Source organism: Rana temporaria, chromosome 6, assembly GCF_905171775.1.
Source record: "Rana temporaria chromosome 6, aRanTem1.1, whole genome shotgun sequence".
Classification (NCBI taxonomy): domain Eukaryota; kingdom Metazoa; phylum Chordata; class Amphibia; order Anura; family Ranidae; genus Rana; species Rana temporaria.
Genome location: NC_053494.1, coordinates 57,910,906 through 57,934,375, shown reverse-complemented (window position 1 = coordinate 57,934,375; position 23,470 = coordinate 57,910,906). Strand labels below are relative to the sequence as shown.

The window sequence follows — 23,470 nt, the reverse complement described above, 5'->3', positions numbered from 1 at the left end:
TTACCATCGAGACAGGCATTGTAGCGCGAGCTACAGTATGCCTGTCCCGATTTTTTTAACCCCGTACTCACCTCGTAGTCGTCCATCGTAGATTTCGGCTCCCGCGGGGAATGGGCGTGCCTATGGAGAGGGAGGATGATTGACGGCCGGCCCTGGCACGTCACTCTCCCCGAAGACAGCCGGAGTAGGTCTCGGCTCTTCACGGCGCGTGCGCACAGGCTATGCGCACGCGTCGTGAAGACCAAGCCTATTTCGGCTATTTCCAGAGAAGCGTGACGCGCCAGAGCCGGCCGTCAATCATCCTCCGTCTCCAGAGGCACGCCCATTCCCCGGTATCTTCGATGGACGACTACAAGGTGAGTATGGGGGGAAAAAATTCGGGACAGGCATACTGTAGCTCGCGCTACAGTGCCTGATTTAAAGGTAAAAGAAAAAAAAAAAATTTTTTTCCTGTCGATAGGGTGAACCCCCGCTTTAAGGGATAAATTAACTATCCTATAGTTTAAGTGGACATATAAGTAACATGTGACCAAGTGTTATCGAAATATCTACAGCCGTTTGGAAGTTATGAAGTAACATGTATTTCCCATAGAGTTGAATGGGACTTTAAAGGAAAACCCCGACCATGGCAAATGGGGGTGGGTAAGGGTTAAACCACCTATCCTATGTTTGTTGCTGACATATAAGTAACATGTGTGCCAAGTTTCATGTTAATAGCTTTAGCCGTTTGGACGTGATGCTGGAACATACATACATACACACACACACGTTGAGTTTTATATATAGATTTGGTGTCAGATCACTACTCAATGGTTGCAGCTGAATTCATTTAATAATCTTTTAATACACCCAGTTTTTAAATCATATACTGTAAGCACTTAAGTTATCCACATTATAATTTGACACTATGTTGGTAGTTTTCAAAAAAGAGTGTTCTAAATACCTAATTTGAGCTGTCTTCAGGCCGGTCACGTGACTTGCGGCCGCTTTACAGCTCCGATACACGGCTTCTGCAGAGGAGACGAGCGGCCACGTCAGAAGGAGATCAAGGCCCATCCCGCAGAAGCTATCAATCGGAGCTGTAAAGGGGCCGGCTTGAAGACAGCTCAAATTAGGTATTTACAACACTTGTTTTTTAAAACTACTGCCATAATGTGCTGTGCCAGCCTCTAATAGAGGGGCTGGCATAGTTTTTTATAGATAGGTTAACAAACCCTTTAAGGTTAAACCGCTTCTAATGTTAGTGATTGGGCACGTGTCTTTTAAAATTCCCTTGCGTGGAAACGTTTTATCCCTATGCTAGGGTCACCAGTACACCAGAAAACAAAACAAAAACACTTAGCCTCCTGGGACGCCTTCTGGCAAATGCCTGCTCTGCGCATTGACATTTCTTATACAGGTAAAAGAATGGGGCAACCTGAGTATGTCACCCGGTGGCCCCACCCCTTATGACATCACAGACCCAGCATGCACCAGTCTGTGATGTCAGAAGGGGCGGTGTCACCTGGTGATGTAGTCAGTGACTCCGCCCTTACCTATATAAGAAATGTCAAAGGCCAGAGCAGGCATTCGTGTGAGGCCGTGATTGAAATTGAATTTACATTGAGAGACACTTTTTTTTATTTTTTATTAAAGGAATTGTCAAAAACTTGTCTCTTGTTTTTATTACTTTTTGCCACTTTTTTGGTGAATGGCTAGGGGTACATGGGGGGGGGGGGTCTGAGGGCCCCCTTGTTAAAGAAGGCTTCCAGATTTCGATAAGCCCCCCGCCCTCAGACCCCCACAAGCACCACGGTTGAGGGGACGAGGCCCTTGTCCCCATCAATCAGTAAGAGGAATAGTGCCACAACAATGGTGTCAGTTGGAATTATAGTACCCCATCAATAGTGCCATTGGGAAGAAAAGTACCCCATTGTTGGTATCAGTAGGAAGCATAGTACCACATCAATCGTGCCATTGGGAATAGTACACCAAAGGTGTCAGTTGGAAGTAAAGTACAGCTTGAAGGGGGGGGGGGGGATAATGCCCCATGGTTGGTATCAGTAGGACCATAGTGCCCTATGGTTGGTGTCAGTGGGAAGAATAGTGCCCCATGGTTGGTGTAAGTGGAAGTAGTTGATGTTATGGGAAGGAATAGTGCCCCATGATTGGTGTCAGTGGGAGGAATAGTGCCCTATGGTTGGTGTCAGTGGAAGTAGTTGATGTTATGGGAAGGAATAGTGCCCCATGATTGGTGTCAGTGGGAGGAATAGTGTCCTGTGGTTGGTGTCAGTGGGAGGAGTAGTGTCCTATGCAGAGCTTTTTTTTCTCAGAAAATAGGTGCAGGAACTCAACCACGATCCGTTCAGATTTCACAAACAGTAGAAGGGTCTTAAAGGGGCATTAAATACCAGAATTGCATTACATACAGAGTGCAGAGTTCAGGGTGTTACAAAGCTGTCACTTGTAAACACAGAAACCAGACTTCTGTGTTTACAAATGATTGTGGTGAGCAGGCACCAAAGGGTCTGAGCCAGAGGTGGTGGAACTGAGTTCCCCCAAGTTCCCCCTGAAAAAAAGCCCTAGTCCTATGGTTGGTGTCAGTGGGAAGGAATAGCACCCCATGCTTTCTGTTAGTGGAAGGAGTAGTGCCCCATGGTTGGTGTCAGTGGGAGGAGTAGTGCCCCATGGTTGGTGTCAGTGGGAGGAGTAGTGCCCAATGGTTGGTGTCAGTGGGAGGAGTAGTGCTCTATGGATGGTGTCAGTGGGAGGAGTAATGCCCCATGGTTGGTGTCAGTGGAAGGAGTAGTGCTCTATGGTTGGTGTCGGTGGGAGGAGTAATGCCCCATGGTTGGTGTCAGTGGGAGGAGTAGTGCTCTATGGTTGGTATCAGTGGGAGGAGTAATGCCCCATGGTTGGTGTCAGTGGGAGGAGTAATGCCCCATGGTTGGTGTCAGTGGAAGGAGTAGTGCTCTATGGTTGGTATCAGTGGGAGGAGTAATGCCCCATGGTTGGTGTCAGTGGGAGGAGTAGTGCTCTATGGTTGGTGTCAGTGGGAGGAGTAATGCCCCATGGTTGGTGTCGGTAGGAGTAGTGCCCCGTGGTTGGTGTCAGTGGGACGAGTAGTGTGGTGCCCCATGGTTGGTGTCAGTGGGAGGAGTAGTGCCCCATGGTTGGTGTCGGTAGGAGTAGTGCCCCGTGGTTGGTGTCAGTGGGAAGGAATAGCACCCCATATTTGCTGTTAGTGGAAGGAGTAGTGCCCCATGGTTGGTGTCAGTGGGAGTAGTGCTCTATGGATGGTGTCAGTGGGAGGAGCAATGCCCCATGGTTGGTGTCAGTGGAAGGAGCAGTGCCCCATGGTTGGTGTCAGTGGGAGGAGTAGTGCCCCATGGTTGGTGTCAGTGGGAGGAGTAGTGCCCCATGGTTGGTGTTAGTGGAAGGAGTAGTGCCCCATGGTTGGTGTCGGTGGGAGGAGTAGCGCCCCATGGTTGGTGTCAGTGGGAGGAGTAGTGCTCTATGGTTGGTGTCAGTTGGAGGAGTAGTGCCCCATGGTTGGTGTCAGTGGGAGGAGTAGTGCCCCATGGTTGGTGTTGGTGGGAGTGGTAGTGCCCCATGGTTGGTGTCAGTGGAAGGAGTAGTGCCCCATGGTTAGTGTCTGTGGGAGGAGTAGTGCCCCATGGTTGGTGTCAGTGGAAGGAGTAGTGCCCCATGGTTGGTGTCAGTGGGAGGAGTAGTGCTCTATGGTTAGTGTCAGTGGGAGGAGTAGTGTGGTGCCCCATGGTTGGTGTCAGTGGGAAGAGTAGTGCTCCATGGTTGGTGTCGGTGGGAGGAGTAGTGCCCCATGGTTGTTGTCGGTGGGAGTGGTAGTGCCCCATGGTTGGTGTCAGTGGAAGGAGTAGTGCCCCATGGTTGGTGTCAGTGGGGGGAGTAGTGCCCCATGGTTAGTGTCTGTGGGAGGAGTAGTGCCCCATGGTTGGTGTCAGTGGAAGGAGTAGTGCCCCATGGTTGGTGTCAGTGGGAGGAGTAGTGCTCTATGGTTAGTGTCAGTGGGAGGAGTAGTGTGGTGCCCCATGGTTGGTGTCAGTGGGAAGAGTAGTGCTCCATGGTTGGTGTCGGTGGGAGGAGTAGTGCCCCATAGTTGTTGTCGGTGGGAGGAGTAGTGCCCCATGGTTGGTGTCAGTGGAAGGAGTAGTGCCCCATGGTTGGTGTCAGTGGGAGGAGTAGTGCTCTATGGTTAGTGTCAGTGGGAGGAGTAGTGTGGTGCCCCATGGTTGGTGTCAGTGGGAAGAGTAGTGCTCCATGGTTGGTGTCAGTGGGAGGAGTAGTGCCCCATGGTTGGTGTCAGTGGGAGGAGTAGTGCCCCATGGTTGGTGTCAGTGGGAGGAGTAGTGCCCCATGGTTGGTGTCAGTGAGAGGAGTAGTGCCCCATGGTTGGTGTCAGTGGGAGGAGTAATGCCCCATGGTTGGTGTCTGTGGGAGGAGTAGTGCTCTATGGTTGGTATCGGTGGGAGGAGTAGTGCCCCATGGTTGGTGTCGGTGGGAGGAGTAGTGCCCCATGGTTGGTGTTAGTGGGAGGAGTAGTGCCCCATGGTTGGTGTCGGTGGGAGGAGTAGTGCCCCATGGTTGGTGTCGGTGGGAGGAGTAATGGCCCATGGTTGGTGTCTGTGGGAGGAGTAGTGCCCCATGGTTGGTGTCGGTGGGAGGAGTAGTGCCCCGTGGTTGGTGTCAGTGGGAGGAGTAGTGCCCCATGGTTGGTGTCAGTGGGAGGAGTAGTGCCCCGTGGTTGGTGTCAGTGGGAGGAGTAGTGCCCCATGGTTGGTGTCGGTGGGAGGAGTAGTGCCCCATGGTTGGTGTTAGTGGGAGGAGTAGTGCCCCATGGTTGGTGTCCGTGGGAGGAGTAGTGCCCCATGGTTGGTGTCGGTGGGAGGAGTAATGGCCCATGGTTGGTGTCTGTGGGAGGAGTAGTGCCCCATGGTTGGTGTCGGTGGGAGGAGTAGTGCCCCATGGTTGGTGTCGGTGGGAGGAGTAGTGCCCCATGGTTGGTGTTAGTGGGAGGAGTAGTGCCCCATGGTTGGTGTCCGTGGGAGGAGTAGTGCCCCATGGTTGGTGTCGGTGGGAGGAGTAATGGCCCATGGTTGGTGTCTGTGGGAGGAGTAGTGCCCCATGGTTGGTGTCGGTGGGAGGAGTAGTGCCCCATGGTTGGTGTCAGTGGGAGGAGTAGTGCCCCATGGTTGGTGTTGGTGGGAGGAGTAGTGCCCCATGGTTGGTGTCGGTGGGAGGAGTAGTGCCCCATGGTTGGTGTTGGTGGGAGGAGTAGTGCCCCATGGTTGGTGTTAGTGGGAGGAGTAATGGCCCATGGTTGGTGTCTGTGGGAGGAGTAGTGCCCCATGGTTGGTGTCGGTGGGAGGAGTAGTGCCCCATGGTTGGTGTCGGTGGGAGGAGTAGTGCCCCATGGTTGGTGTCAGTGGGAGGAGTAATGGCCCATGGTTGGTGTTGGTGGGAGGAGTAGTGCCCCAAGGTTAGTGTCGGTGGGAGGAGTAGTGCCCCATGGTTGGTGTTAGTGGGAGGAGTAGTGCCCCATGGTTGGTGTTAGTGGGAGGAGTAGTGCCCCATGGTTGGTGTCTGTGGGAGGAGTAGTGCCCCATGGTTGGTGTCAGTGGGAGGAGTAATGGCCCATGGTTGGTGTTGGTGGGAGGAGTAGTGCTCCATGGTTGGTGTTGGTGGGAGGAGTAGTGCCCCATGGTTGGTGTTAGTGGGAGGAGTAGTGCCCCATGGTTGGTGTTAGTGGGAGGAGTAGTGCCCCATGGTTGGTGTCTGTGGGAGGAGTAGTGCCCCATGGTTAGTGTCAGTGGGAGGAGTAGTGCCCCATGGTTGGTGTCAGTGGGAGGAGTAGTGCCCCATGGTTGGTGTCAGTGGGAGGAGTAGTGCCCCATGGTTGGTGTCTGTGGGAGGAGTAGTGCCCCATGGTTGGTGTCGGTGGGAGGAGTAGTGCCCCATGGTTGGTGTCAGTGGGGGGAGTAGTGCCCCATGGTTAGTGTCAGTGTGAGGAGTAATGGCCCATGGTTGGTGTCTGTGGGAGGAGTAGTGCCCCATGGTTGGTGTCAGTGGGAGGAGTAGTGCCCCATGGTTGGTGTTAGTGGGAGGAGTAGTGCCCCATGGTTGGTGTCTGTGGGAGGAGTAGTGCCCCATGGTTGGTGTCAGTGGGAGGAGTAATGGCCCATGGTTGGTGTTGGTGGGAGGAGTAGTGCTCCATGGTTGGTGTTGGTGGGAGGAGTAGTGCCCCATGGTTGGTGTTAGTGGGAGGAGTAGTGCCCCATGGTTGGTGTTAGTGGGAGGAGTAGTGCCCCATGGTTGGTGTCTGTGGGAGGAGTAGTGCCCCATGGTTAGTGTCAGTGGGAGGAGTAGTGCCCCATGGTTGGTGTCAGTGGGAGGAGTAGTGCCCCATGGTTGGTGTCAGTGGGAGGAGTAGTGCCCCATGGTTGGTGTCTGTGGGAGGAGTAGTGCCCCATGGTTGGTGTCGGTGGGAGGAGTAGTGCCCCATGGTTGGTGTCAGTGGGGGGAGTAGTGCCCCATGGTTAGTGTCAGTGTGAGGAGTAATGGCCCATGGTTGGTGTCTGTGGGAGGAGTAGTGCCCCATGGTTGGTGTCAGTGGGAGGAGTAGTGCCCCATGTTTGGTGTCGGTGGGATGAGTAGTGCCCCATGGTTGGTGTTGATGGGAGGAGTAGTGCCCCAAGGTTGGTGTCGGTGGGAGGAGTAGTGCCCCATGGTTGGTGTTGGTGGGAGGAGTGGTGCCCCATGGTTGGTGTCGGTGGGAGGGGTATTGCTCCATGGTTGGTGTCGGTGGGAGGAGTAGTGCCCCATGGTTGGTGTCGGTGGGAGGAGTAGTGCCCCATGGTTGGTGTCGGTGGGAGGAGTAGTGCCCCATGGTTGGTGTCGGTGGGAGGAGTAGTGCCCCATGGTTGGTGTTGGTGGGAGGAGTAGTGCCCCATGGTTGGTGTTAGTGGGAGGAGTAATGGCCCATGGTTGGTGTCTGTGGGAGGAGTAGTGCCCCATGGTTGGTGTCGGTGGGAGGAGTAGTGCCCCATGGTTGGTGTCGGTGGGAGGAGTAGTGCCCCATGGTTGGTGTCAGTGGGAGGAGTAATGGCCCATGGTTGGTGTCTGTGGGAGGAGTAGTGCCCCATGGTTGGTGTCAGTGGGAGGAGTAATGGCCCATGGTTGGTGTCAGTGGGAGGAGTAGTGCCCCATGGTTGGTGTTGGTGGGAGGAGTAGTGCCCCATGGTTGGTGTCAGTGGGAGGAGTAGTGCCCCATGGTTGGTGTCGGTGGGAGGAGTAATGCCCCATGGTTGGTGTCAGTGGGAGGAGTAATGCCCCATGGTTGGTGTCAGTGGGGGAATAGTTGATATTATGGGAAAGAATATCTCCCCAGCCGGGGATGTGGTGAAGATAAGTAGAGCCCCCCATGTGTCCCACCCAGGATACGCCTGGTGTCCTATGCCCCATGGTTGGTGTCAGTGGGAGGAGTAGTGCCCCATGGTTGGTGTCTGTGGGAGGAGTAGTGCCCCATGGTTGGTGTCGGTGGGAGGAGTCGTGTCCCATGGTTGGTGTCAGTGGGAGGAGTAGTTTCCCCAATGGTTGGTGTCAGTGGGAGGAGTAGTGCCCCGTGGTTGGTGACGGTGGGAGGAGTAGTGCCCCAGGATTGGTGTCAGTGGGAGGAGTAGTGCCCCATGGTTGGTGTCGGTGGGAGGAGTAGTGCCCTATGGTTGGTGTTGGTGGGAGTGGTAGTGCCCCATGGTTGGTGTCGGTGGGAGGAGTAGTGCCCCATGGTTGGTGTCAGTGGGAGGAGTAGTGACCCATGGTTGGTGTCAGTGGGAGGAGTAGTGCCCCATGGTTGGTGTCAGTGGGAGGAGTAGTGCCCCATGGTTGGTGTCGGTGGGAGGAGTAGTGCCCTATGGTTGGTGTTGGTGGGAGTGGTAGTGCCCCATGGTTGGTGTCGGTGGGAGGAGTAGTGCCCCATGGTTGGTGTCGGTGGGAGGAGTAGTGCCCTATGGTTGGTGTTGGTGGGAGTGGTAGTGCCCCATGGTTGGTGTCGGTGGGAGGAGTAGTGCCCCATGGTTGGTGTCAGTGGGAGGAGTAGTGCCCCATGGTTGGTGTCAGTGGGAGGAGTAGTGCCCCATGGTTGGTGTTTGTGGGAGGAGTAGTGCCCCATGGTTGGTGTCAGTGGGAGAATAGTTGATATTATGGGGAAGAATGTGATGAAGATAAGTAGAGCCCCCCATGTGTCCCACCCAGGATACGCCTGGTGTCCTATGCCCCATGGTTGGTGTCAGTGGGAGGAGTAGTGCCCCATGGTTGGTGTCTGTGGGAGGAGTAGTGCCCCATGGTTGGTGTCGGTGGGAGGAGTCGTGTCCCATGGTTGGTGTCAGTGGGAGGAGTAGTTTCCCCAATGGTTGGTGTCAGTGGGAGGAGTAGTGCCCCGTGGTTGGTGACGGTGGGAGGAGTAGTGCCCCAGGATTGGTGTCAGTGGGAGGAGTAGTGCCCCATGGTTGGTGTCGGTGGGAGGAGTAGTGCCCTATGGTTGGTGTTGGTGGGAGTGGTAGTGCCCCATGGTTGGTGTCGGTGGGAGGAGTAGTGCCCCATGGTTGGTGTCAGTGGGAGGAGTAGTGCCCCATGGTTGGTGTCAGTGGGAGGAGTAGTGCCCCATGGTTGGTGTCAGTGGGAGGAGTAGTGCCCCATGGTTGGTGTCGGTGGGAGGAGTAGTGCCCCATGGTTGGTGTCGGTGGGAGGAGTAGTGCCCCATGGTTGGTGTCGGTGGGAGGAGTAGTGCCCTATGGTTGGTGTTGGTGGGAGTGGTAGTGCCCCATGGTTGGTGTCGGTGGGAGGAGTAGTGCCCCATGGTTGGTGTCAGTGGGAGGAGTAGTGCCCCATGGTTGGTGTCAGTGGGAGGAGTAGTGCCCCATGGTTGGTGTTTGTGGGAGGAGTAGTGCCCCATGGTTGGTGTCAGTGGGAGAATAGTTGATATTATGGGGAAGAATGTGATGAAGATAAGTAGAGCCCCCCATGTGTCCCTCCCTCGGTGATCACACGTGATCCTGGCTCGTCTCATGCCAGGCTGGCAGTCGCGCGGTGCCAGACTTCTCTTCGGTCCGTCTAGCACTAGGCGGCGCTGTGACAGCCGGCAGCCCCGACATCCAGAAGGAAGACAGAAGGGGCGCCTTAGCGGCAGGTGAGGAGTGCTCGGTCTGTGTGCGGACATGGGGGGAGGGGGTGGTCGCTCTGTAGTGTCCTCTCAGTGTGCCTGCCGGGTCCCTTTGTCACAATACGATATGGGGGGAGGGGGTGCCGGGCCCGGGGTAGGGCGGTGTGTATTGGCCCGGTGTCCTCTCACATATGGAGGGGTTTCCCGGGACATGTGTGGGGAATGTGCAGACTAGGTCCGGTGTAAACTTCCTCATGGTGGGAGGAGATGTGATATCCGGGCCGGGCTCGGGGTATGGAGGAGACTTCTACCCTCTTCTGTGATAGGAGAAGGAGGAGGGAACCATGTGCCCTGATAATGGGGGCCACAGGACTTCCCCTCTCCCCTCAATGGTCTGACCCCCCCCCTGCCCAGTGTTGGGGTTCATGTATAGGACACGTTGGGGTACACCACAAGAATTCAGAGTATTTCTGAGGTGTCTGGGGGCTGACATTCTGTACATATCAATGACAGACATTCTGTAATTACACCAAGGCTCCATTCACACCACAGAACTGGGCGTCACGCTGGCACTGCCAACATCTGATAAGGGCACCCCAGGCGTGGTTAGCAGACACACATTTTAGCATGCAGCAAACACACAACACTCAGAAAGGTTGTGGAGTGTCCTTGGGGTGTGAAGGACGGCCCTCTGTCTCCTTAATTCTCTTTATTATATATGTTTCCAAATACTAGTGAGTGTGACGGTCTCTCCGTATTCGATTTTGGGAGTTTGAGAACTTTGAGCGCAGTATTTTGGGCTACTAACACTCCTGGAATCGCCAGCTGTGACCAAGGCCTAAGCATGGCCGTGGTCCTCCAGATGTTGTGAAACTACAAGTCCCATGAGGCATTGCAAGGCTGACAGGTACAAGCATGGCTCTCAAAGGCTGAAGCATGATGGGTCTTTGGCCACAAGTTGAGCGCCTAAGGCAGGGGTCTCCAAACGATGGCCCTCCAGTTATTCAGGAACTACAATTCCCATCATGTCTCTGAATGTCAGAGTTTTCCAATGCCTCATGGGACACAGTAGTTCTGCAACAGCTGGAGGGCCATAGCTTGAAGATCCCTGGCCTAAGGGCTTGTTCACATCAGTCCCTCTGAAAAACAATCTGCATTTGGCTTGTTCTTTAGAGAGTATTTGACAGGCAGTGAGGGGCGTTGTATTGCCTCCTAACCATTTGCTTGAACCCCACACTAGCACACTGCAACCACACGCATTGCATTCAGGTGTGGGGTGCTGGCAGAGCAGTCTTATTTGTTTGAAAGGTCTTATTCAGTGGGCACTAAGCCTGCTAAAAGTGACAAGGGGTATAATACCTGCTGTGTCACGTTGTACACCCTTGGCTGCTGCCTCTGGAGTGGTTGGAGGGTGTTAAAAGCTTGGCTCAACCACCATGTTTTACTGCCCCACAACCACTAGTGTGAAGGAGCCCATACAGGGAAAGAGGAATCCCTAAATGTTCACATGAGGTGAGGGGTTCTCATCCATTCCTGTACATGTGTAACCTCTCCGATGAGCGTGAACACAGATAAAGCCTTGTGTGAGCGTATCACTGATTTGTACGGACTGCTGTCCCTGGCTATATGCCAACACCTATGCCCGGAAAATACATTGAATTCTTGTGGTGTACGCCTGAATGTGTCCATGTGCATGAGTTCTAATACTTGACCCACCCAGGATACGCCTGTTGTCCTATGCTGGATATTATGGGGCTCTACTTCTGGTGCTGCTACTGAGAGTTTCAGCTTTTATGCAGTGAAGAGATCCTGTTATTTATCCTCCTCTCCTATTGTGCAGTCACTATACCGCTTGTGTTCTGAATACAAGGCTTTTTGTGAATGGAAAAAGGGGGGGATGTACAACAAAATCCTGAATTTTCAGTCACAATGCCAGAGGAAGAACACTGTGGGGTAGATTTCCTAAAACTGAAAAGTGCAAAATCTGGTGCAGCTCTACATAGATACCAATCAGCTTTCATGTTTTTTTTTTTTTTTTGTCAAAGCTTAAAGAGGAAGGAAACCGTCTTGTCAAAAAATAAATAAAAAAGACAACCTGCAAGACAAAGGCATAATGAGCTAGTATGCATAGAATACTAGCTCATTATGAATTACTTACCTGAGATCGAAGCCCCCGCAGCGGACCTCGTTCGCCTCCTCCGACACCGCCATGATACCCGGAGTGACTTTTGGGAATCGCTGCTCCAGCGCTGTGACTGGCCAGAGCAGCAATGACATCACTCTCGCGCATGCACGGGAGCCGCCACTATTATTATTATACAGGACTTGTATAGCGCCAACAGTTTGCACAGCACTTTACATCAGGGAAGACAATACAGGAGGGATCAGAGGGCCCTGCTCGTTAGAGCTTACAGTCTAGAAGGGCATGTCAAGTGGAACAAAGGGTAGTAGCTGTGGGGGATGATCAGATGGCACGATGTCGTTAGTAACGGCACACTCAGTGCGCCTGCGCCCAATGTCTACGGCGCGTCGGCGCTGCTATTTTTTTGCAAATATCTCCTAAACCTTTTAGGCTTGGGAGATATTTCTTGTACCTACAGGTGAGCCTTATTCTAGGCTTACCTGTAGGTTAAAGTGGTTGTAAAGGGTTTACAACCACTTTAAAGTGATTTGTTTAAGGGTTAATAAAGGAAAAAAAAAATTATTTAAAATAACAAACATGTCATACTTACCTTCACTGTGCAGTTGGTTTTGCACAGAGTGGCCCCGATCCACGTCTTTTGGGGTCCCCCTGCGACTGTCTCTGGTCCTTCCCGCAAGAACTCGCTACATTCATGTGAGAGAGCTCGCATGGTGATGAGTCGTTGCGGGCGCGCTCCCGTGATACAGCGAGCGGCCATAGCCGCTCACTGTATCACTCGGTCCCGCCCCTCGGCGCGCCACATCACTGGATGTGATTGACAGCAGCGCCAGCCAATGGCTGCGCTGCTCTCAATCCATCCGCTTTATCCAATCAGCGGCCAGGCTGAGGGGCGAAGAGGATCTCAGGGCCGAGCGCGGGACTTTCGAGGGGTCAGGTAGGTAAAACGGGGGGGGGGGGGGGGGCTGACCCACATCATGAGATGTTTTTTCACCTTAATGCAGGGGTCTCCAAACTTTAAAAAAAAAGGGCCATTATATTGCCCTTCAGACTTTAGGAGGGCCAGATTGTAGCCAGCAGGGGAAGAAAATGTCAGTGAGAATAAATATGGCCTCAGGGTTGGTGGTCAAAAGGAGGAGTATTCCCCCTGTTAGTAGGAGAAATTGTATCCCATCATTGGTATTGGTGGACGATATAGTGCCCCATTGTTGGTGTCAGTGGGAGGAATAGTGCCTCGTATCAGTGGGAGGAATTGTGCCCCAAGGGCCAGATAAAGGCAAGCAAAGGGTCGCATCTGGCCCTCGGGCCACAGTTTGGAGACCCCTGCCTTAATGCATAGATTGCATTAAAGGAACACTGAAGGCAAACTTTTTTTTTTAAATAACAAACATGTTATACTTGGCTCCACTGTGCAGCTCGTTTTGCACAGAGTGTCCCCTAACCCTGTCTTCTGGGGTCCCTCGGTGGCTGTCTCGGCTCCTCCTCGCAAAAGATTTCCACCTTCATGCGAGCGCGCTCCTGTGATACAGCGGCGGGCATAGCCGCCGACTGTATCACTCGGCCCCGCCCCCCAGGGCGCCGCATCATCCGCTGTGATTGACAGCAGCGCCAGCCAATGGCTGCGCTGCTATCAATCCGTCCAGCCTAGCCAATCAACAGCCAGGCTGGGAACAGAAGAGGATCACGTGGATGTGCGCGGGACTTTCGAGGGGTCAAGTAAGTAAAACGGGGGCACGGGGGGGGGGGCGGTACTGTCGGATGTTTTTTCACCTTGATGCATTAAGGTGAAAAAAAAACATTTACCTTTACAACACCTTTAAGGTGAATTTTTATTTTCCTTTACAACTTCTTTTAAGCTTTGCTTTTTTTTGTTTTTTTAATAACAAACATGTTATACTTACCTCCACTGTGCAGCTCGTTTTGAATTGTCCTGTTCCAAAAAAAGTTTTCCTGGAGTTCCACTGAAACTTTGTCAAGATTCAAAAAGCCACAAAACAAAATCTGGGTGGACGAGAACTGGTACACTTTACTGATCACTGGCGTCATAGTCTTGTAATTTCCCCGGAGTCTCCCCCAGGAAGGAATGCAGGAAATGATCCTTTTATAGAAACTTCCAGGACAGTTGCCAGAGAGCTTTCACGTAGAAATGTGAAGGTTGTAGGATTATTTTATCATTACTCAAGAATAGATCACATGCAAATGCAATCAGACTGGTTTTTAGCTGTAATGTTTCCTGTCGTGCAGAATCATAACAATTATACAGTCTCCGGGGTGATCATTTAGCAGAATCATAGGTGGTATGTGCACCCCAGGGGGTTATGTCTACTTATTATAAACACTTTAGCAGAGTTCTCAGTATGCTGTTCAAAAAGCGTATATCTAAAGCCAACTTTTTTTTAGATGGGTAGAATAGGGAAAGATTAAAGCTGTATTAAACCCAACAGTAAACATGTATTATATTGCAGGTTACCAATCAGATGTGGCTGCATTCCTTTTTGTTTTTTAGGCTTTTCCCTCTGTTTTCACCTGATAATCTGACCAATAACACACCTCCTGTATTAGAATCCCCCCACAATCTGGATGAAGGAGCACATGGGGTACCTTTGGACAGCAGCATTGTCATTCTGGGGGGAAGGAAGTGTTGACTAGCAGATTTAAATACACTAACAAATTGAAGCCAAACTCCAGCCTAAACTTTTTAAGCAGTTACAGTAAACCTTTTTTTTTTCTTTTAGGATAAAGGTTTTACATAAATAAATACAATTTGATCATTGTAAGTACCCCTGTCCATGTTAAATGTTTTGTCTCAACCCTCTAACTGCTACTTTTTGGTTGAAAAACAACTGACTTATTGACACTGAGTGACAAAAAAAAGAAAGCCCAAAAAAGAACATTTATGCAGCCAACACATCTAAGAATTAGTAAGCTGCAATATAATGATTGTGTTTGGGTTTAATAGTACTTTATCCCTTTTGCACATTCCTGGTGGCTGCAGTCACCTTTATTGTGTGGAAATCAGACAAGCAGACTCCTGCCTGTCAGGGGAAAGCATTCCAGCTGCTACCACACACCCATGGTAATGTGCCCTACCCCTCCTGCGCACACACCCCTGCCATATATTTTGTGCTCTGCTTGCCCATCTATGGACCCAGGACCTGCATAGCGGGTGAGGCCAGGTATGGAGCTGAGTGGACTCTTCCCCTTCTTGTTGCTGACCCAGAAAGCGATGTGTTTGTTGTCACTTCCGGGTCCACCTGCCAGTGTCCCCGGCCAGCATGGCTAGGAAAGAATGTACTGCATTGCAGTACATTCATTGGAGCACAGGGAAGCCATCCACGGTCTTTTAGACCCTGGATATCTCCTTAAAGATTACCTGTCACCAAAAAAATCATCACACGGGGGACTTTTTGTCTCCATGTGATAAAAAAAAATACACATAAAATGTCAATATTTCTAGCACCAGACTTCCTCCATTTAGTGGACCTCCAGCTGTTGCAAAACTACAAGTCCCATCATGCCTCTGAGGCCCCGTACACACGGCCGAGGAACTCGACGTGCTTGGCACGTCGAGTTCCTCGTCGAGTTCTGGGATGAAGCCGCCGAGGAGCTCGGCGGGCCGCCTTCTCCCATAGAACAACGAGAAAATAGAGAACATGTTCTCTATTTTCTCGTCGAGCTCCTCGGCAGGTCCATCGAGCCAAAACTGTACAGACGACAGAGTTTCTCAGCAGAATCCGGGTTTTGACAGAGTTTCTCAGTGAATTCTGCCGAGAAACTCTGTCGTGTGTACGGGGCCTGAGTGTCATGCTTGTGACTGTCAGAGTCTTGCTATGCCTCATGGGACTTGTGCAAAAACAGCTAGAGGTCTGCTCATTCCATATCCCTGCTCTAGAGCGTCTGCTTTCAGAAAATATATAATATTTTGGGGTTTTATGTAGGGCTGTGGAAATTAAAGATTAATTCCTCGATTAATCGTACATTTTTTGATCTATCAAAATTCTTTTGATCAGTACTAGTGGTGCAACGGATCGTAAATGATCCGATCACCATATGCAGATAGGCACACCACGTGATCCACGGAGCTCCGCTGCTGCCTCAGCCATAGGAAGGGATGCGGCTTCGGCCTAGCTCCCCGAGCAGCGGCCATCTTGGTCCACAAAGCGGCGGCCTAAGTAAGCCTGGAGTGGCACACTGACGTCATAACCCGGCCTCAACTGCTCGTGTTCGGCCGGCTTCTCTGGTAAGACTAAGCAAGCACTAATCTTCCTATACAGTGGGGAGATGTCTGTGGATATTACAGTGGGGAGATGTCTGTGGATATTACAGTGGGGAGATGTCTGTGGATATTACAGTGGGGGAGATGTCTGTGGATATTACAGTGGGGGAGATGTCTGTGGATATTACAGTGGGGGAGATGTCTGTGGATATTACAGTGGGGAGATGTCTGTGGATATTACAGTGGGGGAGATGTCTGTGGATATTACAGTGGGGGAGATGTCTGTGGATATTACAGTGGGGAGATGTCTGTGGATATTACAGTGGGGGAGATGTCTGTGGATATTACAGTGGGGGAGCTGTCTGTGGATATTACAGTGGGGGAGCTGTCTGTGGATATTACAGTGGGGGAGATGTCTGTGGATATTACAGTGGGGACTATATATGGTGGTGATCCGAAAAATGTATGTGCGTTATAATTAATTAAAATTAGTCGAATAATCGATAAAAAAAAAAAACGATCAATCGAACACGAAAATTTTAATCAGTAACAGCCTTCGTTTTATGTAATCTTCAGGCCTAAAATAATTTTTTTAAACGTGTGCAAAAAAATTGCAAAAATGGCTCTCGCAGCGAAAGGGTTAAAGCCTACATGTAGATAAATACAAAAAATCAGCACAAGGGACATTAAAGGAGTTGTAAAGGAAACATTTTTTTCACCTTAATGCAATCTATGCATTAAGGTGAAAAAACATCTGATGATGCCGGCCCCCCGAGCCCCCGTAGAACTTACTTGACCCCTCGAAAGTCCCGCGCTCGGTCCCGAGATCCTCTTCGCCGCTCAGCCTGGCCGCTGATTGGCTAGAGCGGATGGATTGAGAGCAGCGCAGCCATTGGCTGGCGCTGCTGTCAATCACATCCAGTGACGCGGTGCGTCGAGGGGCGGGGCCGAGTGATACAGTGTGCGGCTATGGCCGCTCGCTGTATCACGGGAGCGCGCCCACAAGGACTCATCACCATGCAAGCTCTCTCGCATGAATGTGGTGAGTTCTTGCAGGGAAGGACCAGAGACAGCCACCAAGGGACCCCAGAAGACGTGGATCGGGGCCACTCTGTGCAAAACCAACTGCACAGTGGAGGTAAGTATGACATGTTTGTTATTTTAAAGATTTTTTTTTTCCTTTATTAACCCTTTAAGTTCCTTCAGTAGGATGTATCTCTTGTGCTGGGGTGTCCTCTTTTAGATAAAATCTTCCTCCTATAATGCCCCCACCTGCTGCTGTAATCTTTTGGTGCAGCGGGGGTTAATACAGCTATGGGGCTGTCACAGGCTCTCATCAAGGCTATGCCTATCCTTTGCGCCTAGCCTCTCCATTCATAGAAGCCGTACCATAGCTCCTATGGATGAAACAGGATCTAAGAATAGAGGATAGGTTGATGATTGATAGCTCCGCCCCCTTTTCTATCAAATACGCCTGATTTTTGGATGGAGTGAGTGCCCGCTGCCACACCCCTAACCCCCGCCCCCCCACATGCATAAGTGGTTACAGGGCTTCACTCTCCATTCTTAATACAGGGCAGGCAGAGGTAGGAACTCCCTTTTTCACACATTTTTGTAACTCTGGTATGACAACTAGTAGGGAGGTGTTTTTTCTGACTACCCTCCTGTATTTTGTGGTATGTGTGCATGTACAGTATATACCTGTATTCCAGGATGGTTGTGGTTCATTTGTCACCGCTTGTCACCTTGATAAACAGGTTCTACATTCTTTCAAACATTGGTGTTCTCTACTGATATGGGACTTGGGTACATTGTCACTGTGGATTCTAAGTTGTAATGTTGACTCTTTTCTATGTTTTGGATTTACATGGTGCCAAATTTTAGCAATGTAGCCATCCTTATAAACAGATAGTTTGTTTAAAAAAATATAAATAAATAACTTGACAAAAATAACCCCTGCCACCGACGTACGTCATATCCGACACACACACACACACATTCCTCGCTGTATTTGCATTTCATCAGCTGACTGTTGCCTGTTACCATGCAGCACAACTAAACTACCCTTTTAATTGATATAAGCTTTTGTAATAGCACTTTGGGATTTTTTAGTTTTCTAGATTTGTATCCACTGTGAAAATCTGATGAAGGCGACAAGATGTCCTACGAGCTGACTGATCGACACAACAGGCAGGAGGACATAAAAAAAGGACTTGAATTCATTCAGTAAGTTTTGTTCATGCTATTGTTCACACAACGCATTGACAGATATACAATCCCAATTTAAAAAAAGTTATGACGCTGTGTAAAATCTACAGAAAAACAGAATGCAATGATTTGCAAATCTCATAAATTCAGATTTTATTCACGTGACGGAGGTGTGGGTGAAATAGAACACACGGAGGTCAAGAGGGATTTTAAAACCCCTGGCCAAGGTGTTTTTTATTTTGGGATTTAGACAAGGCCACAGGGCAAAAATTACAACACCGTAAGAGACATGCAGAAATATAACAGGGTGTCAATAGGGCACATCAAGGGATAAGTCCAGAGCCACAGGGCAAAATTCTAGTACAGCAGGGATAGGTCCATTGAGTAGAAGGCCACAATCCAGTACAGCAAAGTCCAGGGGCACAGGGCAGCAATTTAGGGACCACCAGCCAAAAGAGGTCTCAGCAGAGAAAGTCCAGGCAGAGTGGCAGGTAAAAGTGTATCCACAGGGCAGAGGTCCTTTACAAACCCATCACGGGTCCTCAGATAGCTGTGTGTCTTGGCCTCTGCTTGAGGGCCAGACAGGCAGCAGTTGAAGGAAGAGCATAGGACAGAGTGAAATCCCAGTGTCCAGAAAGCCAGAAAGAAAAGTCTGTATATGTATTTTCTAGTCTCATTCTAAGGAGACCAGCAGCCATGAGCTCCTCTGTCCATTACCAAAGTAAGATCTTTACGGGCACTTTCACACTGGGGCGGTGAAAGCGTCGGCAAGAAAAGCGCCGATACTTTTACCATTATTTTCCATCGTTTTAGCGGAGCTTTTTGATCGCTAGCGGGGGCACTTTTAACACCCGCTAGCGGCCAAAGAAGGGGTTAATAGCGTCTGCAAAGCGCGGCCAAAGAAGTGCTATGCAGGTGCATCGGCAGCGGTGCCCATTCATGGGCAGGGGCGTTTTAGGAGCGGTGTATACCACCCGAAAGATGCTGCTTGCAGGACTTTTTTTAACGTCCCGCAAGCGCACTGCTCCAGTGTGAAAGCACTCTGGCTTTTACACTGGAGTGACAGGAGAGGCACTTTGCATGTGCTATTTTTAGAGCTAAAACGCCTGTAAAGCGCCTCAGTGTGAAAGTAGCCTTACAGTCTGACACACTTCTTTATCTAGGTACTTTGAATTCAGCCAGAGACCTTGCTTAAAATTCAGGTGGTGCGAAGGTGTCTGGCTCTACCTGCTACAGTGTACAATAATTCATGCGCTACCTACAAAGTACAGTTTCATGTCCTACGCCCTGTGGGTACACAGGAGTTCACAAACCAAATTATGCAGATAAATTTACTTCTTTACACACTGCATCTGGATTGGAGATTGTCAACTTCATAAAATAAAAATCCATTATTTCTGACTTCTGTTATAATTCACAATAGAAAATATAAATGTTATCAAATGTCTCAAAAAAGCTGGGACAAGGCGACATGGGGCCGCGTCCCAATGTCAAAACACAATGGCGCAGCAAGGGAAATCGCTGTACTAAAAGTGGATTGTTAGTACATCGGCTCTGACTTGAGCTGTCATGTTTTTTTGTTTGGGGGTTGAAAAGCGGTACTAACGAGGAAGAGCTAAAAGAATGTTTTGCAACTAATTAGGTTACTTGGCGAGTGATATTCTAAGTAAATCTCAGGGTATTATTGTCCTGTCCCAACTTTTTTGAGACGTGTTGCTGCCATCAATTTATCATAATTACCTTATTTTTTTCTTAAATTGGTACTTTTTCTCAGTTTAAACATTTACATTTGATATGGTTTCTATTGTCATTAAAATATGGGTTTAAGAGATTTGAAAATCATTGCTTTCGGTTTTTATGTAGGTTTTAGGCAGCATCTCAACCTTTTTGGAATTGTGTGTATAATATATTTATATGTAAACAGCATATGGCACCTTTGCTAGCATTTTTTTGTAGCTTAAACAAAGCTAGTTGATTACAATTAGTAATATAAATCTAAACATTCATTTAAAGAGCAAAATAATATGTTATTTTTTGATAAATCATGCTATTGATTTTTTCCCCCTTGGATAGGCAGTGGTACACACACACACATGTCAATTTTAGGTATGGACCCCCATTTATTATGTTGAATTGGTTGTGAAGCTTTGAAATGCAAAAAAAGGCATATCTTCATATGAGAACCCATCTCAAAGCATAGCAACTAGTGTGTCTATCTCTCCATATGTGTCACTTTCCTGCAGTTTTCTTAGACACCATGCAATCCACAGTGTCGCTCTATTAAAAGAGCAGCTACTAGGCAATGCTGCCATCTCCTGAATGCCTGTTTGTTTTTTTTGTTTTTTTAAGCCAAACAGATTTTTCTGGTACAATCTTCTTTATTGAGATTTTAATAATCCCACGCAGGGAATGTAAACAATTAAGCATAACACGACACAGCTTAATAATGCACATTAGAAGCAAATGTGATAGTGGGAATTGTCGAACATCAACGACCCTCTGGCTAAGGCCAGGGGTCAACACCGGGCAACTGAGCTTGATAGCTCAAAAATTTAATCGTGGAAGAATCCAGATAAATTAGAAAACCAAAGCTAAATTCGAGGACATACGCACAGAAAACACAAATGAAAAAACACAGGGGAAAAACAAATAAGAAAGATAAGAAGAAGAGAGAAAAAAAAAATTGTAGGGGGGAGGGGGTTAGGTAGTGAAGAAGGGGGGACACCAGGAAGAAGGAAAGATAAAGGAAGAAAGGGGGTATTGAGCAGAAAGGTTGGGTAGGAAAAAGACAAGGAAATGGTAGGGTACCCCCAAGTCAGGAGGGAGGAGGGGGTCAATTGGCGAGGCCCAAACGGATCGGATGCAGAGTGGGAAGAGCGTAGGACCACCATGGGCCCCAAACCTTGAGGAACTTGGCGTGGGAGTCATAAAGAATACTGGACATCTTCTCATTAATCATAAGGGTCGTTAAGATGCTCTTCACCTCCGCAAACGAAACAGCCGGCTTCTTCCAGGCCCTTGCTATTGCACGCTTCGCAGTGATAAATAAGTGGCCAACTTTTGTTGATAAGAGAAGAGGCCTGGGATCGGCAGTGGAGTAAGGATCATTTGGCGTCCCTGCAGGGGGATATGTGGAAGAGAGTGGACAGAAGACCAAACACCTTTGACCAGAATCCCACCAGACGGGGGCAGGACCACCAAATATGAAGTTCATCTCCACGCTGACCACAGCCCCTGAAACATCTATCGCTGCAGGATGGGTTTGTTTTGGCGACACGAGAAGGAACCCAGTACCAACGGAAGAGCACCTTATAGGCTGCCTCTAGGGCAGTGGTTCTTAACCTGGGGGTCGAATGACGATTTTCCAGGGGTCCCCAAATCCTTGGCTGTTCCTGGAGCCCACGGCCACCCACTCGGCCTCTACGTAGCCACCCATTCAGTTCACGGCATGGGTGGGAGGCAGAGACTAGAGGTCAGCTGACTGGTGAGGAATGTGAAGTGAGAGGGGCTGGAAGAGACTCTACCTCCTGATTTTGGCATAGGTGTCACTGCTACGAGACACCACGAAGCTGGAGACACAGTCAGCAACACTACCTGTGATTAGAGTTGCCATTAAAAGTCCCCACTACAGTTCTCAGATCAGCAGATGACCTTGATCAGGAGCACATAGGTTGGCTGATCAGCACTGCCACTGATGCCAACTCTCCACCAGCAATGCCACGCATCCCAACTCCCCACCAGCACTGCCGCTCATCCCAGCTCCCCACCAGCACTGCCACTCATCCCATTACCCCCAACCCCCCCACCAAGGAGTAAGAGAAGAAATACAAATAGAGAATGCATGGAAGTGAGAGGAAAAGAGGGGAAGGAACAAAGAAAATGGAGAGAAAGAAAGATGGCTAGTGAGAGGGATGGGGGAGAAAAAACAAGAAATTCGGATAGAGAGGGATAAAAGGGAAAGAAAGGAGAACAAAGAGAGAGGGGTACTTCCTAAAATGTACCATAAGGGGTTTTAATACTGTACAAGTGGAAGGGACTCGGGGAGCACTAAATTTCCGTTGTTTAGGGGCGCAAATTACTTGTCTTGGGTGCTGACAACCCACACTACGAAAATACTTTTACTGTTAGGGGTCACCACAACTTGGGAAATTTTATCAAGGGGTCACGGCACTAGAAAGGTTGAGATTCACTGCTCTAGGGTAACCGTATTAAAGGAACATTTTGCAATATTAGACCAGGCTTTGCTCCAATCCGCTAGGTCGATGTGGGATAAGTCTCGCTCCCAGTGGAGGACCCAAACTGATTTTTAATACGAATACTGCACCACAACTGCAAGACTTGAATTAACTTGAAAGGCTCATGTTTAGTGGCAGTACTACATGACAAATATGACTTTGGGTATAATTTTTGCTGTGGCATGTGTACAACCCTGTACAGCTGCTTTTGAAGTTTAAGAGGGTTGGTCAGGGTGGGGGAGGTTTGCTCCACCACCTATATTTGCAAAATATGATCTGTTCTGAGTACTTTAGAGGGCTCTGGAGGAGAGAGGGTTTCAGCTTATGTGAGAGGTTTTGCTCAATCTCCTGAGGCTTGTCATTTCAGTGGGCTTATGCAAATATTTATTACAACTTTTACCCTCTTGCGCGGGAGGTGGGGGCGGGGTTTATGGTCATGTGCCCTCCGCAATTGACTGTCACATCGGTCACATGATCGGAAAGCTCCCAATCGCAAGTAACGATCGGGGGATTTACGTTGGTACATGCATCTACCGTATTTTCCAGCGTAAAAGACGACTTTCTGGATGCAAAAACATGCATCCAAAGTCGGGGGTCGTCTTATACGCCGGGTACGGTCTCAGTACTCACTTTTTTTTTCCAGCGGTGACAGTCTCCCATGCTGCGAGCGCGAGCGTGAATGATTTCAAAGCCGCGCCTTCTCTTCAGAGTGTTCTGTGATAGGAGGAAAACAAATCTTCCCAGCAGCGCCTCTGTTCTGTGTTCCTCCTATCACAGATGCCTTCTCATCCGCGGACGAGATGAGAAGACGTCCGTGATAGGCGGAAAACAGAACAGAGGCGCTGCTGGGAAAATTTGTGTTCCGCCTATCACAGAACACTCTGGAGAGAAGGCGCGGCTTTGAAATCATTCACGCTCGCGCTCGCAGCATGGGAGACTGTCACCGCTGGAAAAAAAAAGTGAGTGTTTGCGGTCAGACACAGTGGGGGCAAGTGATGGCACAGCAGAGAGGGGCAAGTGATGGCACAGCAGAGAGGGGCAAGTGATGGCACAGCAGAGAGGGGCAAGTGATGGCACAGCAGAGAGGGGCAAGTGATGGCACAATGAGAGGCAAGTGATGACACAATAAGAGGCAGGTGAGGGGCAAGTGATGTCAATGTGGGGGCATGTAATGTAATGGCACAGTGAGATTTGAAAAAGCCTGTTTCTGTCAGTGGTTCTGGCTACCCCTCCGCTTCCAGAAGACTAGTAAGAAGGGGGTAGTCTTATACAGTGAGTATATCCCAAAATCAACATTTTTCCTGGAAAATTAGGGGGTTGTCTTATACGCCGGAAAATACGGTATGTACAATCTGCTAGACAAAATGCAGCCACTCTCTCATGCTTGCTCCTGAGATGGACTATGGACTGTGTAGTGTGCGTTGAGCAGTGCGCATGACTGGAACTAACATGCACTGCTTGTTCCAAACATATGGAAGTGAGGGGGAAAAGGGAGA

General features: G+C 49.7%; 1 protein-coding gene across 4 annotated transcripts in view; it reads left to right on the top strand.

Annotated features, from left to right (window-relative positions):
- The first annotated feature begins 9,111 nt into the window (after nucleotides 1–9,111).
- Nucleotides 9,112–23,470, top strand: part of ZC3H7A (zinc finger CCCH-type containing 7A) — a 94,311-nt gene continuing 79,952 nt past the window's right edge. For 2 of the 4 annotated variants that reach the window (XM_040356866.1, XM_040356863.1), the window contains exons 1-2: nucleotides 9,112–9,202; nucleotides 17,644–17,757. In XM_040356866.1, coding sequence (XP_040212800.1) covers nucleotides 17,690–17,757 — 68 coding nt within the window. In that variant the 5' untranslated portion in view covers nucleotides 9,112–9,202; nucleotides 17,644–17,689. Of the gene's footprint in view, nucleotides 9,203–14,279; nucleotides 14,492–17,643; nucleotides 17,758–23,470 lie in introns of those variants that run through there. The other 2 variants (XM_040356865.1, XM_040356864.1) reach the window with 2 other exon arrangements.